The following is a 14,123-nucleotide window of genomic DNA, read 5'->3' on the forward strand; positions in this document are numbered from 1 at the left end:
CAGTCTGTTCAGGAGATGTAGGCAGGGCAGGTGAGGTGGAGGTGTCACACTATAAGTAAGGGAGAGGTTTGATTGCACAGCCCTTGCAGTTAGTGATGATGTGTTTGAGAGCCTCTGGGTAAGGATTAGTGGTATGGAAAACAAAGGAGATGTTGTAGTGGGTGTCTACTACCGATCACCCAGCCAGAATGTAAAGATTTGTTCTATAGGCAATTAGGAAAAACGTCTGGATCAGTAGCCCTTGTCCTTGCAGGAGATTTCAACTTCCCAAACATCAACTGGAAATATCATAGTGTTGTAACAAACAGGTCTTAGAAAATCTTGAAGTTTGTGTGAGGTAACTTCTTGTCACAGGTATACTCAGGGAGCCAACTAGGAAAGATGCCCTCCTAGACTTGCTGTTTGTGAATAAAGACTCATGGGGGATGTGATGGGAGGTAGCTGTATTGGCCACAGTGATCATGGAATGTTTGAATTTAAAATTTTCACTGTAATGAGAAAAAAGGACAGCAGAGTTCTACCCTGGACTTCAGGGGAGCAAACTTTAAGATATTTGGGGAGCTATTTAGGAGAGTACCCTGGGAATCTGCTTTTGAAGGCTTAGGAGTCCATGAGTACTGGACAGTCTTTAAGAACTACCTTCTAAAAGCACAGGAGCAGGCAATTCCACTGTGAAGAACTGGCTGAACTGCAGAGCTCAAAGGGTTGTAGTGAATGGGGCTACATCTAGCTGGTGGCCAGTTATCAGCAGTGTTTCTGAGGGCTCAATTCTAGGGCTAGTTCTGTTCAATATGCTTATCAACGATCTGGATAGGGGAGTTGAATGCACCATTAGCAAGTTTGCTGATGATACCAGACTGAGAGGTGTTCTTGACTTTCATGAGGGACAGGAGGCCTTGCAGAAGGATCTAGATGGATTGGAGCTGTGATGAATGGGATGAAATTTAAGAGCTGAAATCCTGGATTCTTCACCTAAGATGGAGTAATGCTGGGCACAAGGATAAATTAGGAGAGGAGTGGCTGGAGATGAGCCCTGCAGAGAAGGGTCTGGGGGTGCTGGTCGACAGCAGGCTCAATGGGAGCCAGCAGTGTGCCCTGCTGAGGGGCCCCCCAAGAGGGCAAACCGCATCCTGGGGTTCATCAAACAGCATGACCAAGAGAGGGGATTATCGGGCTGTATTCAGCACTGGTGTGTCCTCACCTGGAGCACTGTGTGCAGTTCTGAGCCCTGTTGTTGAAGAAGGATGTGAAGGTCCTTGAATGTGTCCAGAAGAGGGCAACAAAGCTGGTGTCAGGGCTGGAAGTTATGTCCTGTGAGGAGCGGCTGAGGTCTTTGGGCTTATCTAGTTTGGAGAATAGAAGGCTGAGGGGTGACCTCATTGCTCTCTGCAGCTTCCTGAGGAGGGGACGTGGAGAGGGAGGTGCTGAGCTCTTTTCCCTGGGATCCAGGGGCAGGATGTGTGGTGATGGTTCAAAGCTGTGCCAGGGGAGGTTTAGGGTGGATGTTAAGAAGTATTTTTTTACTGAGAGGGTGTTCAAACAGTGGAACAGGCTTCTGGGGAGGTGGTTGATGCCCCAAGCCTGTCAGTTTTTAGGAGCCATTTGGACAGTGCCCTTAACAACATGCTTGAACTTTTTGTCAGCCTTGAATTGGTCAGGTAGTTGGACGAGATGATGGTTGTAAGGTCCCTTCCAACTGAAACTCTATTTTATCCTATTACCTTAATTGCCTTATTTATCATTATTTGATTTCCTTAATTTAATTGGAGACTCAATATAGCTTAAATATATTTGATTCTTTATTAGTTTGCATTTCGGGGCTATAACTGGATCCGCTGGTAGGAGTGCAAATCAGGAGCAACTTCACTGAAGTCCCTGAGTGAAATCTGAGTGACATCTTACTAAGTTTCTATGCATAAAAAGAATAAATTAAATTCCTTGCTCAAAAAGTCTTCATATTGCCTTCACATGGAGTATGAATGTCTCAGTGGTTTTATTGTTATATTAGATACAGATATATACGATTCATCCATACATGCCATATACATGTGTAACACCACTGTGTTCTCTATGTCTTTGCTTTTAGTGCAATAGCATCAATCTTACGAGCCTGGCTTGATCAGTGCCCTGAGGATTTCAGAGAGGTGCCTGACTTCCCGTGTTTGCTGAAGTTGCTGGATTATCTGAAGACAAATATGCCCGGCTGTGACGCAGAAAAGAAGGCGCAGAACCTCTTGGAGCAATTCCAGAACCAAGAAGTGGAAAATGACAGTAAGTTACCTTTCCCTTCTGTTTTTTGTTCTCCCAGACTGTCTGGTACTACAGGGATTTATGTGCCTTACATTTCATCCACTCTCATGCTAACTGACAATATTGTGAGATGCGTGAGTGACTTTATTCTTGTTTGGGTTTTTTTGTTTGTTTGTTTTGGTTTTGTTCTAAAATAATAATCTCTGTATGAGGCTGCAGGTCCTGTGCAGGGTTGAAATAGTTGTACAGTGTAGGTGCCTATGCCTGTTCATTCTGGGCTGGATTGGGAACTCCAACACTTCTCTAACATTTAGCCAAAGCCTTGAGATTGCTGCAGCAATTAAGTGGTTAATTGTCAGCAAACTTCCCATGTCACTGAATTAAACTACATAGCTGCTCTTTAGCTGGTCTTCTCACTTCACCCCTACCCCTTCAAGAAAAGCTCAAACCAACAAAAAGCAAAAGACAGAGCTGCAAAAAAATACAGCTTGAGTCACAGGCCTTGTTGTCACAAAGCTTTTCTTCCTAGTTACCATCATGTCAAAGGAAGTGGCTGTGGCTGTTTTTTCCTATTTGAGTGGCTGGCTGCTGGTATCCAAGGACAGAGGAAAAACTTACGTTATTGGGGGTCACAATCTACTGAAACAATAGTGAACTGTAGTAACACAAATAAGCTGTGTGCAGCGTCAAGCCTGACATATACCCTTATCCTGGTCAGAGAGCTTCCTGTGGCATAAGCTGAAAAGTCATAGGAGCTCATGTAGTGTGTGAACGAAAATGAGAATCAACTTCCAGGTTTGGGAGAGGGGTGAGAGGGAATAACTCATTTCATAAAGGATAAAGAAAATGACAGGAAAAAGACCCCAACATTTAATCCCATAAAAACCATGTCTGCTGGATGTTCCAGAAATGCCATGTCAATATGTAATTCTGTGAAATGCCAAATTAACTCTCGTTAACGCATACATAAAAAGAAGTATGCACAGAGCCCCGACGTTTTCCTTATTGAACACTGGTAAGGGAACAGGGTTGCTACCATGGGCCTATTGATGTCCCTTCCTGGGTTTGGTTCCCACGGGTCAAACAAAGCAAGCTCAGGAGAGCTATGTTTGGGTTCATCTGTTGTTCAAAGTGAGCAGAAGTTCCCAGCAGCCCTGTTTCTGCATTTGTTTCCTTAAGTAGTAGTTGAAAACATTCTTTACTGAGTTATAGATGGGTCAGTTTGAATAATGTTTTCAAAATTGTGGCAGAATAGAGGCTGTTAATTAGAATAAAATAAGAGGAGGAGAAAGCAATTAACTTGCAGGGTCTGCAGAGAAGAGTTTTAGAGTTGTTTCTTACTTTATCTGAGCTCCATCTTTGTTAGCTTCAGAGATTTCTTTCAAAACTCTTAATGAGTTGTCTGCAATCAAGACTTGCTGATAATTATTGTTCTAAAGCATTCATATCATGTTCTCAGTTTACAAATTTGGGTCCTGATACTAGAGCTTGATTTGTGTAATCAGACCTCCATTCAGTGCTGCCATCAGCCGTGCCAGTAGATTAGATTGCAGTACCAGATATGTAGATAAAAGCTGTTCCCTGGCCTCAGTGCTTGCAGCTTGAGCAATACAAAGCAAGGTGAGTCAGAAAGTGCAAATTCAGAAGGGGCTCGTGTTTGCTCTCAGTGAAGTCAAGGCAGCAGCAGGGCTTTGAGAGGGCTAAATGGATCAGAGCAGTTTGAATGTGATGAGATACTTGAGTACAAGAGGATTCCAGCTTCTTGGGGAGTTAGGGAGAAGACTGTTTACACATCTAGGAAAGTGAGAAAGGACAAAAAGAGGCATGAAAAATGAAAAGGGAAGCCTTGCATTGCACTCCAGGACCTGGTTGTAAGGGTGCTGTAAGGTTTTGAGTAGGGTTGTAACTGGGTGATGAGGATTTTCAGTTGAATTTCAAGAGTTGAAAGGAAAATGAGGAGTTACATAGCCAAAAAGAGAGAGACAAAAGTATCACTCTCATAACAGTTCAGTAGATGCCCGTTTAATTATGGGGATTGTTACGAAACAGCCACAGAAAAATAAGGCCTGAACAGAGATCTCCATTTATCATGTTTAGCTCTGTCAATAAATTGTGAGATTGGAATGTACAGTTGGAAATGTGGATACAGCCTGTAGTTATAATTTGTTACATAAAAACTAGCAGTTTACATTGACAATTAGGTTTTGCTAATGAATAAAGAAAGGAAAATTGAAGTATTTTGAAAAACAATGAAGAAGTATCACTTTATCTGCTCTTGTTGCTTTAATATCTGTTCTGCTTTAATTGGATATGAAATATTGCATAACATACTCTGAAATGCACTGCTTGTTTTTGTTAATGAAATCTCACTAGTAGTAAACTCAGTACTTTCATTGTTAGTCTCCAACAAGTCCAAGCTTTTTTTCCTCTTTCTTCTTTTGGAGTTACTGTTGCCTTACAGTAAAAGGGATTAGGAAGAGGATTTATTTTCAGGGATTTTCTGTTTGACTTCCTCCTGTACCATGGGAAACAAGGGCATATTTCTTTGTGTTCTAATGTGGCTTTGTTCCCAACCTGTGGGAGCCAAAAGGTGACATGGGAACATCTGTGAAATCTCTTCCCTTCTGCACTGGGTCGGGTCCTGCGGTGAGGACAGCTCTCCTGTCTCACCTCTTCACTGCTGCCCAGAGAAAATTTAGAAGAAGAGTTCAGCTGAATGCTGCAGGTCCTCACTGTATTCCCTTTTCTGGGAAAAATTCCCAGAAAGGGAAGGTGTGGGATGTTGGATCAATATAGTCCATGTAGCCCTGTGAAGGCACAAATGGTGCCAAGAAAACCTGATACATCCTTTTATTTCCACACGTGAGAGATAAAATCTGGATATAAGAACATTCCTAATGTAATATTTTGGGGATATAATTGCAGTCTCATCCCTTTGCATTTTGGTTTGTGGTGGGTTTTTTCACGTTGTAAAATGCATAAATATTGAAAAGTAATTCAACAAAACTCTGCAATGTTAATAAGGATTTTTTTTTGGGGGGGGGTATTATTCTTTCAGACCAATGGTTAGCGAATGGGTTAACCTACTTCTAAGCTAAGAGACCCTGAACAGCTCAATTATCTCTCTTTCTCTTCCACCTTCTCTTTGCCAATTTAATCTCCTGTTCATCGTCTTTCTCACCAAAATATGCAGCACAGTGGGGCCATTTGGGCGTTCTGCTAAAATATATACAGTGATGTTTTAAAATAAACAAACATCTGCTTTGATTCACCATTTGCTGTATAAATTTATTGTTGTGTTTTCCATCCTGGACAGATGCATTCAATAGCACTCTCGCCTGTAACCTGTCTGATGAAGAGGAACTGGAGATCATTCCAGAAGATTTCTCTTTTTTCCAAGAAGACCATGTGGCAGAACAGTTGACATACATGGATGCGGTATGTAGAGTATATGTATTTCTTGAAATGCTAAGGGAAATAGTGCTGGGCTTCTAAATTTTTAATTTTTTTTTTAAAGTTATGTCAATGTAAGTACAGTGTTCCAGAATAGGTCTGTTGTTGGGACACAGAACAGAGCTCTAATTGGTTATGCAAACTTGTTTCATTCATTGGGCTTTTTCCTTCAGTCATTCTGAAGGTTTGGGCTGTTTTAAAGTGTTAAGGTATACTGTATAGTCTTTTTTTGTTTGTAAAGTTTAGTATTTGACACCTGAGAAATAGCATATTTTGACTACATTGCTGCCTGGCCTAAAGAGGTATAGGTACTCCTAACTGTAGAGCTCTAATTTAGTTTGTCTGTATCAATCTCCTTCAAAATATCACTATATAAAAAAAATTCCCCTTGTTTATGCAACTGTTATAAAGTTGTCTCTTATTCTCCCAGCTGAGAGTTGTTCTCGGGCATCAAGCCTATAAAGAGTATGCCAAAGTGTATATTTTAAACTAAGAGATAACAAATATTTACCTTGTAATACTGTATTAGAATTAGATCCAGTTTGTACTGAAAACAAACATTTCTTCTTGTGGACAATAGAGATCTAGGAGAATTCTGCTGATTTACACACCTCTGCTTCACTCTAGGAACTTTTCAAGAAAGTTGTGCCTTACCACTGCTTGGGATCCATCTGGTCTCATAGGGATAAGAAAGAAAATGAGCACCTGGTACCTACCATCAGAGCCACCATCTCTCAATTCAATGCAGTCACCAAGTGTGTTATCAGCACTATCCTGACGAACAGAGAACTCAAAACACAGCAAAGAGCCAAGATCATTGAGAAGTGGATTAATATTGGACAAGTAAGGCATTTATTCTAGACTGTTTAATGTTTCTTGTGTGGGTACCTTGGAGTGAGGGAGTTGGGAGGAGAGAAGGGGGTTGTATGCGTTGGTCCCAGGCCAGTGAACATCTTAGCTTGAATTCTTTCTCTTTTTGACTGACTTTCTTTGTAATAGCAGATGAAGTATTGCCCTTTCTCACCTTGGTTCCTTCCCTACCATGGAAACAGGGTTGATGCTTGTCTCCTCGCAGGGTTGGGAGTGCTAATTAATGATGCAGATACTGTGTCTTGCAGATGGGGAGTGCCATATACTTGATAATGTATTACTTATGGTAAGATAGGTATACTCAAACAGTTCTTCACTTTGTTAGGAAGAAAATACTGCTCATATCAGTGAAAGAAGTTGAAGTGATGGTTGATATCATCCAAAGGTTGATATCATCCAAAGGCTCGACTTGTTTTCAGAGGAAAGTTTAACAAGAACGGAGTAGGTCTGGCAGGAGGCACAGTCGAAATAAGCTTCACGCTTACCTGCCTTTGGCCATTCACATTCAGTCAATGAGCATCACACTCCCTCTCCCCTATCTGTGAACACCATGAGAGTTGAAATCAGCCATGGTGGAAGACAGCACAGCTGTTCATGTTTTCATACATTTAGATATATTTCTATGTACATACGAAAGGAAAGTAAATACAAGGGTTTAAGTCAGTGCAGACAAATCTAATTTACTTCTAGGAAGCAGTAGCCTCTTCAACTTGAGAAAAATGAAACTGCTGTTTCAACTCTTTTGTTTTGAAAAATTCTTGAGGCTGAAAAGTCCTTTGCCTACTGAGTTATTCACAGTTTATATTAGGTACACAAAACAGCAGGGAGCAAGAGGTGCAAGCAGTGACAAGAAAATACAAGTAGGGTTATAATACGGTACTAGTCCCCTCATCTTCTGACCTTTCTGCTGTATCATTGTCTCACATGCTTAACACGTTTTCACTCTTTGCTTCAATTCCTTTGTCATGTAGCAGACTAGGTGTCTCTTAATCTTTGCGTGAAAGGGTTTTGCATGCCTTCTTTACATAACTCTAGTTTGCTAATTTCTTAGATTTTATCTTTAATATTTTACTGCAATCTTATTAACTCCCCTTCAGAGCGCTGGGCAGCTGGCACTGAACTAGATCTCTCTTTTGAAGAGAACTTTAAAGCACTTTCATATGGATGTGTGTTGACTTTTGTTTTAAGAATCACATGGGTCCTTTCTGAGCTATACAAAATAAGCAGTCATAAAAAGCTCAAGCCAAACAGAGGCTTTCCAACCTTGACAATGCACTTCTATGCTTCCAGAGGCAGCATTGTTAGTCCTGGCACCTTAGGCTCCAGCAACTGCATGGTTCAGGAAACTGGTATGGGGAAGTAGTCTTTCACCTCTCTTTTGGCTGGTTTTTGTTATCAACTGATGGCTGCTTTATAGCCCATGTGAACAGATTAGGAAGTTTGATGCCCATTTTCCGTCTGCAGATCTTTAAGTGGCAGAGGTTACTGGCCAAAGGGGCCCTTATAGGGCAGACTGGTCTGCAGTTTGGGCCAGCAAGTACGAAGCAGTTTCCTGCTCGCTGTGGGTCAGCAGGAAGGCCCAGGGAAGCCAGTACGGGCACCACGCTCATCGTACTTGTTCTGTGGATGGAGAACTTTGTTCTCCACCTCTGTTGATTCAGTGCTTCTCCCTTACTTAATTCATACACGTAATTAAATACTTCAGTCTTAGCTGAGCACATGAAAAATGCATGTGCACGCTCTACAAAATAATTGCACATGTAGAACAGCTAGTTGCATATATACTTAGCTGCCCACTTCTGAAGAAAGTTGCTTGCTTTCTGCATGCAAATGAGCGTTTTGAATAGTCAGAGGCCTGAATTAGAAAACAATCCACTCATTAAAGTGCAGTTATTCACTGACAGCTAACTCTGTAACTTAGCAGCATGCAATTCCATGTTTGTTATCTGTTTGTGACTTTTGGATCTGCTGTCTTGGTTTACAAGATAAACCAAATACTTTTTCTAACTGCCAGCCCTCACTGCTCCGCCTATATCTGAGGTTCCTGAGCAGAAGCAGCCAATTTCACTCACATAATATTTTCTTTAAAAATAAAAAGTAAAAAAGAAATTATTAATATCCTGTTATGTTTAATTTTTTTTTAATCAAAGTTGCTTCTGCACAGGATTCTTTCTGGTTTTCCCCTTGTGAAGGACACAGCATGAAACAAAGTTATCCAAAACAGTCTTAAAAATTCTTTTTATATACAAATGAAAGCTTGCTAAAGTTTAGTCTGCAGTCAGTTAAATCATTGAGAACACAAAATCCAATACTGAATTTCTAATGTGCTTTAAATTATGCAATGTGCAATTGAGCCAAGATGGTTCCAAACTGGATCTTCCAGTCCAAACTCCTATTGTATTTGAAAAAAAAAGATATGCTAAGAACTTGTGCTTCTAAATCTGTGTTCTCCCCACCCTGAATTTCAAGTTGAACATAAAGAAGGAAGGATCTCCTTCTCAAATGTGTCAGTCTCTGAAGAGGAGCTGTTATGTGGCTTCTTTGGCCCCGAACCACACAAAAATAGCTTTCAGGTCTTGCATGTCCTACCACGTGATCTTGAACTTGGCCTTTATCTAGCTTAACTGCCAAATGGCTTCAAGTGCTGGCTACCCAGTCAGTCTTCTTAAGCCACACTTCATTAAACTAGCCTCCTAAATTGCACAAAGATTTTTTTTTTTTTTTTGGCAAGTAAATGTGTCTTAGTTGTTCAGTCTTGCCATAGTTATCTTAATGCAGCTCATGAACAGAGTTGCTGATACATTAAGGTTTGACTTTCGTTTTTGCTAAGGTTACTTTCATTTGTTCAGTCCTACAAAAGAAACAAATTATGTCTGTTTTCACTGTAAGGAACCTTTACATAATCAGCATTATTGGTGTAATAATCAGCCCCATAAAACTTTGCAGAAGTGGAATTATAGTTTGAATACGTTCTCATCTACATGCAACAGTCAACTGGCATGTGTTTTGTCTGCTTAATTTGCATGTACAGACACCTGTTTGTGAGGGCTTGTATTTGCAAGAGTTTCTGAGGTCTGTGGTGCAGATTTGGTTCAGATTTACCCGAGTTCCTTGGAGAGTCACACAGGCCAGACTTTCCACCTGCCCCTCCTTGATTTCATCTGCTTTACCAGGAATCTTTACTATGTTATTTTTTTTAAGGATTAAGTTTTTCAGTGTCCTGTTCTATCAAAGTTTTTTGCCCCAGAGAAGCCGCGTAAGAAATGTCTATGAACCAGTCTCTGTTAGGATTTGACCCTAATTCTGGAAGAGTTGGGAAGCTTTTTCTCTTTAACAGTGTGCAAATACTTGAGTAACAGGTTATTCCTTTGCATGTCTTTACTTATAATTGACGCTTAGATGATTGAGGGTTTACATTTTAAATACCACATACAAAGAGGCAAAGCCTGGTTTTTACCCTAAAGGGTAAAAGGGATTAGTGCTATAAAGAGTTTTAAAGAAGTGCAACATTTGTGCTCTTTAACCTGGCTTCATGGACTCAGTTCCACTTTTATTTTTACTAGGAGAACTGGAAGCTGTAACACTGCAACATCACCAGAAATACATGAAAGTGAGGAAAACAAGATAGAAGTGCCAAAGCCCATAAAGTGTTTGGTGGCTGGAGGGGGGGGAGTGATATTTTTGATGCTCATTATTTGTACAGCTGTCTGCTTAGCAGTGAGAAATGTGTAGCAAGCAGGACACCGGTCAAACAGAAGAGCACTAACCTATTTGTAATGCTGACATTTAATGCTCCTCTATTTCTAACCGCTCCTTTCACAGGAATGTAGGATGCTGAAGAATTTCTCCTCCTTGAGGGCCATTATTTCAGCACTGCAGTCCAACTCCATCTTTCGGCTGAAGAAGATCTGGGCATGCGTTCCAAAGTAAGCTTCCCCCTCCGCTTCCGTGGCTAGATTCATACAAAGCCAAAAAGCTCAGTGCTCTTTCTTTTCATCTTCTTCTCAGTTGTCCTATTCTGCTCCTTCATGGACATCTGTTCTCTTAGAAGAACCTCTCATTCCTGCGAGGCTCACACCTCTTTTTTGGCTCCAACTGCTGTGAGCTTCTGTTTCCTATCAAGGGGACAACCCGTCCCCAGGGATACTGGGTCTCTTCTGTCCTCTATAGCATCCTGGATCTTCCACAACCTATTTTGAAAAATCATGGGACTAGCTGCTCACTCAGCTTGTGCACGCTGCTCTGGGACGTCAACAAAAAGGCACTGTGATACCTGCTGCACTGCTCTCAGAATGTCAACAAAAAGGCACTGTGATACCTGCTGCTTGTCTTCTCTCCCATGAAATTGGAGGAGGTCCAGGTTGCTACAGACCCTCGTTTACCCTCTCATTGTCCTGACATTTCCTTAAAATATATCCCCAAAGTACAAAATCCAAATCTGTATTGAAGACAGTATTTCTTACAGGGCAATACCTGTTTGTGCAACTGGCATATTTACTGCATGCCAAACAGACACCAGAAATCCCTGTGTCGGAAAGATGGTGTTCTGCTTGGTCAGTTTGGGAAGAATGGATTTCTTTTCTTTGCATTTGATAAACAGAGAAAAACGTCCCCCTGCCATGCAGTGTACTTCTGCACTTCTCCCATAGAGATGTGGGTCTTTCCTTCTCCTGCCTTGTGTTCCTGTTCCTGATCAAAATATTGCCATCTTGTGTTTATAGTGTTGGGTAATAGAAAGGGACTCGTACACTTAAATCCTTCTAGTTTTCCAGAGTGCATGAAATGTCAAAAATGAAGTACTTAGGATACCTCTCATAGCTGTTGTTTTGTCCCTTTGTATCCATTTATCCACTTTTTTACAAAAATCTCATACCTTGCAGTGTGATTGAAAACCCTGCTCGGGGTCAGTGCCATTTCTCTGTGATGCTGTCAAATAAAGCCTGATTTTTCTGGGAACACCAGAAAATCCCATGAAGGTTCCTAGTAGATGTGCAGCATCTCATTCGATGCATTTTGGTGGTGTTATCTTTTTATATGCCCAACTATTAACAATTCATGAGAAAAAAATAGTAATCTGATCTGATTTAGAGTGCTTACTAATAACGTAAATTATTCAATCTTTTCCAGGGATGTAATGATGATGTTCGAAGAGCTGTCTGTTATCTTCTCTGACAATGACAATTATATGGCAAGTAGGGAGCTACTAATGAAGGTGAGAATTAGCTTGAGTTGCAAGGCCTGTGATCTCAGTCAAAGCTGAAATTATTCCTTTTTCTAACCAGCTGCCAAAGCTCATCTCTCCCCTGAACCCTACTGCATGCAGTGCTTCAGGGAGATAGGTCTGTAAAACCTGTGCTTTTCTGCTGGGATGAGAGGTAATTTTGTTGTTCCTGAAAGAACCTGCATTGGTTCTGAGCCCATTAAGCTCAGATTCCACATATACAGCAGGCTGCAGCAGGACAGATTTTGCTTGGATTCATTCAGGACCCCTTGGAGCCCCTCAAGTTGAATGTCACGCTGCTGTAGTTCCCTTGGGCACGGTGATGTCTAGCTCAAGAATAGCCGTGTCGTAACTCTGATAGCACTGGAGCCACGACTGAGTGGGCTCAAGAACAGCTGTGTGCGCCATGTCGTCACTCTGATAGCACTGGAGCCACGACTGAGTGGAGTGAAAAAGTGTAATTTTACTGAGACAAGTTACAAATTAGGACTTTGGCTTTCTACTGTTCTGTCAGAGAGATGAGCAGAGAACTTGTGCACCCTCTGAGCAGATCTAGAAAGGCTCAGGTTTGCACCAGTGAGCGCAGAGAAACCCCAAACAAGATTCTCAACCGGGTTGCGCCACTGTAGTGCCTTTGACTTCACTGGAACAATGCCACTCAGCTTCAGCTGAGGAATTAAACTAAGATGTTTATCCAACTATCCCGTACCTTTCTTGGAACTAGAAAACAGGGCTGGGAATTTTGAAGGAACAAGCTTCCTGCTCTGTGTGTGGTCAGATGGACAACAAAGCAGGCTCTGTCTGAATCAGTTTGACTTGTGTGCTCTCCTGGGTGCACCCCAACAAACTCAGTAGCTTGAAAAGGAGTGAGGAAGAATAGCAGAGGAAGGTTATATTCTGTAGAAACTAAGGAATGTTTGTGGCAGTTTTTTTCTGTTTACATAAAATTTTCTCTTAACTGGCCAACAAGTTTACTTTTTGGCATTTCCACCCAGTCAATCCGGCATTTGTCCCTCACCCCCTTGCCTTGGTACCTGAAATGTTGTGTTTTGCTCAGGAATGATGGGTGAACACCTTCAAACCTGTCAGTCTGATTTGTTTGTCATCATTTATAAGCATCTGTAGCTAAATTTTAAAGCAGGTGAGACAATAATAAGCATAGAGGGGAATATGTGTGTTCAGAACAACTTATTTGACTAAATATTAAAAAGACAAAACAACAATTCAGTCTTACTCCAGACCTCCTGGCTCCCAGCAAATCACGCTCTCCAGCTGCTCTAAGTAGATTTGCAGAACATCTTGAAAGCAGTGAAAGGAGAAAAATTTGACGGAATACCTAGAACCTCTCTCCTTGTCTTGGACTGTTTTGTAATGATTTGAGGATTAATGTCCGCTAAATCCTTCAAGTCATTGTTTTCTTTCACTATAAACAGTCTCTCTAGGGATGACACGTTTGACCCTTGGCTCTCCATCGTGCAAATTGAAGTGTAGAGCAGACAAAATGCCATGTGAGACAGGTTGGGCACGGAGAGGGGTCACTGTGTTCTCTCCTCCCCGAACAACGGCACTGCTGGGAGCTGCAGTTTGAGCTTCTGTGCCTGCCTGCTGGCTGCTGTTAGAGAACCTTGAAGTTACCTTTCAGTATCTTGAAGACATTGAGACAACACACCTTCTTCATTTGCTCCTATTTTTCAGCCAAGGAAGGCAATACAGTTTGAGCGATCTGTTCATTAACTGTGACTGAGAGAAGTAAATATTGTAACAAGAGGATTTTTACAAGTGCAGGCTGTTGTTTTGTGCCTCTTAAAAAGGCTTTGATAATGATTCATGCCTTGTCTATCCAACCACTGGAAAAAATAACACTAACTCCAAGCATCCCATATGGATCCAGGGAAATAAAGGCTAGAGATCTGTTGTGAAATAGCTCATCCATTCATAGGAAAGCTTGAATTGTGGAGATGAAAACCTATTACTTCCATTTCCTGCGTGGTTTTGGATTAGTCAGTAAGCCACAGAGCGTAGTTGCTGGATTTCTATGTTGTGGTATAAGAAAAACAACAAAGCATTACATAAGATAGAGATGTTTACTTGTAGCAGTCCTGATTAGGAAATTAAACAGAAATCCTGGGGTCAAGAGTGTCAGAGTTCAGAGAAGCATCTGGACACCTGAAGTATTTCTAAGCTTCTCTGATTTAAACTCTCAGGAGATCTCCAACAGCCCTTAGCTTCAGCCTGAGTAGAATTGTTTTGCAGAACAATTCCCTTATGGTCATCTTGTGAGATTTTTGTCCAAAATTCCCAATCATTGTACGAGTCCCAGAAAATTAGC

General features: G+C 41.3%; 1 protein-coding gene across 2 annotated transcripts in view; it reads left to right on the top strand.

Moving 5' to 3' along the window:
- Positions 1–14,123, top strand: part of RGL1 (ral guanine nucleotide dissociation stimulator-like 1) — a 112,369-nt gene that overhangs the window by 83,184 nt on the left and 15,062 nt on the right. For both annotated transcript variants that reach the window (XM_014948322.1, XM_014948328.1), the window contains 5 exons: positions 2,087–2,271; positions 5,567–5,688; positions 6,331–6,546; positions 10,396–10,499; positions 11,701–11,785. In XM_014948322.1, coding sequence (XP_014803808.1) covers positions 2,087–2,271; positions 5,567–5,688; positions 6,331–6,546; positions 10,396–10,499; positions 11,701–11,785 — 712 coding nt within the window. The remainder of the gene's footprint in view (positions 1–2,086; positions 2,272–5,566; positions 5,689–6,330; positions 6,547–10,395; positions 10,500–11,700; positions 11,786–14,123) is intronic.

The sequence above is a fragment of the Calidris pugnax genome, unplaced genomic scaffold (assembly GCF_001431845.1).
Source record: "Calidris pugnax isolate Ruff unplaced genomic scaffold, ASM143184v1 scaffold30, whole genome shotgun sequence".
Classification (NCBI taxonomy): domain Eukaryota; kingdom Metazoa; phylum Chordata; class Aves; order Charadriiformes; family Scolopacidae; genus Calidris; species Calidris pugnax.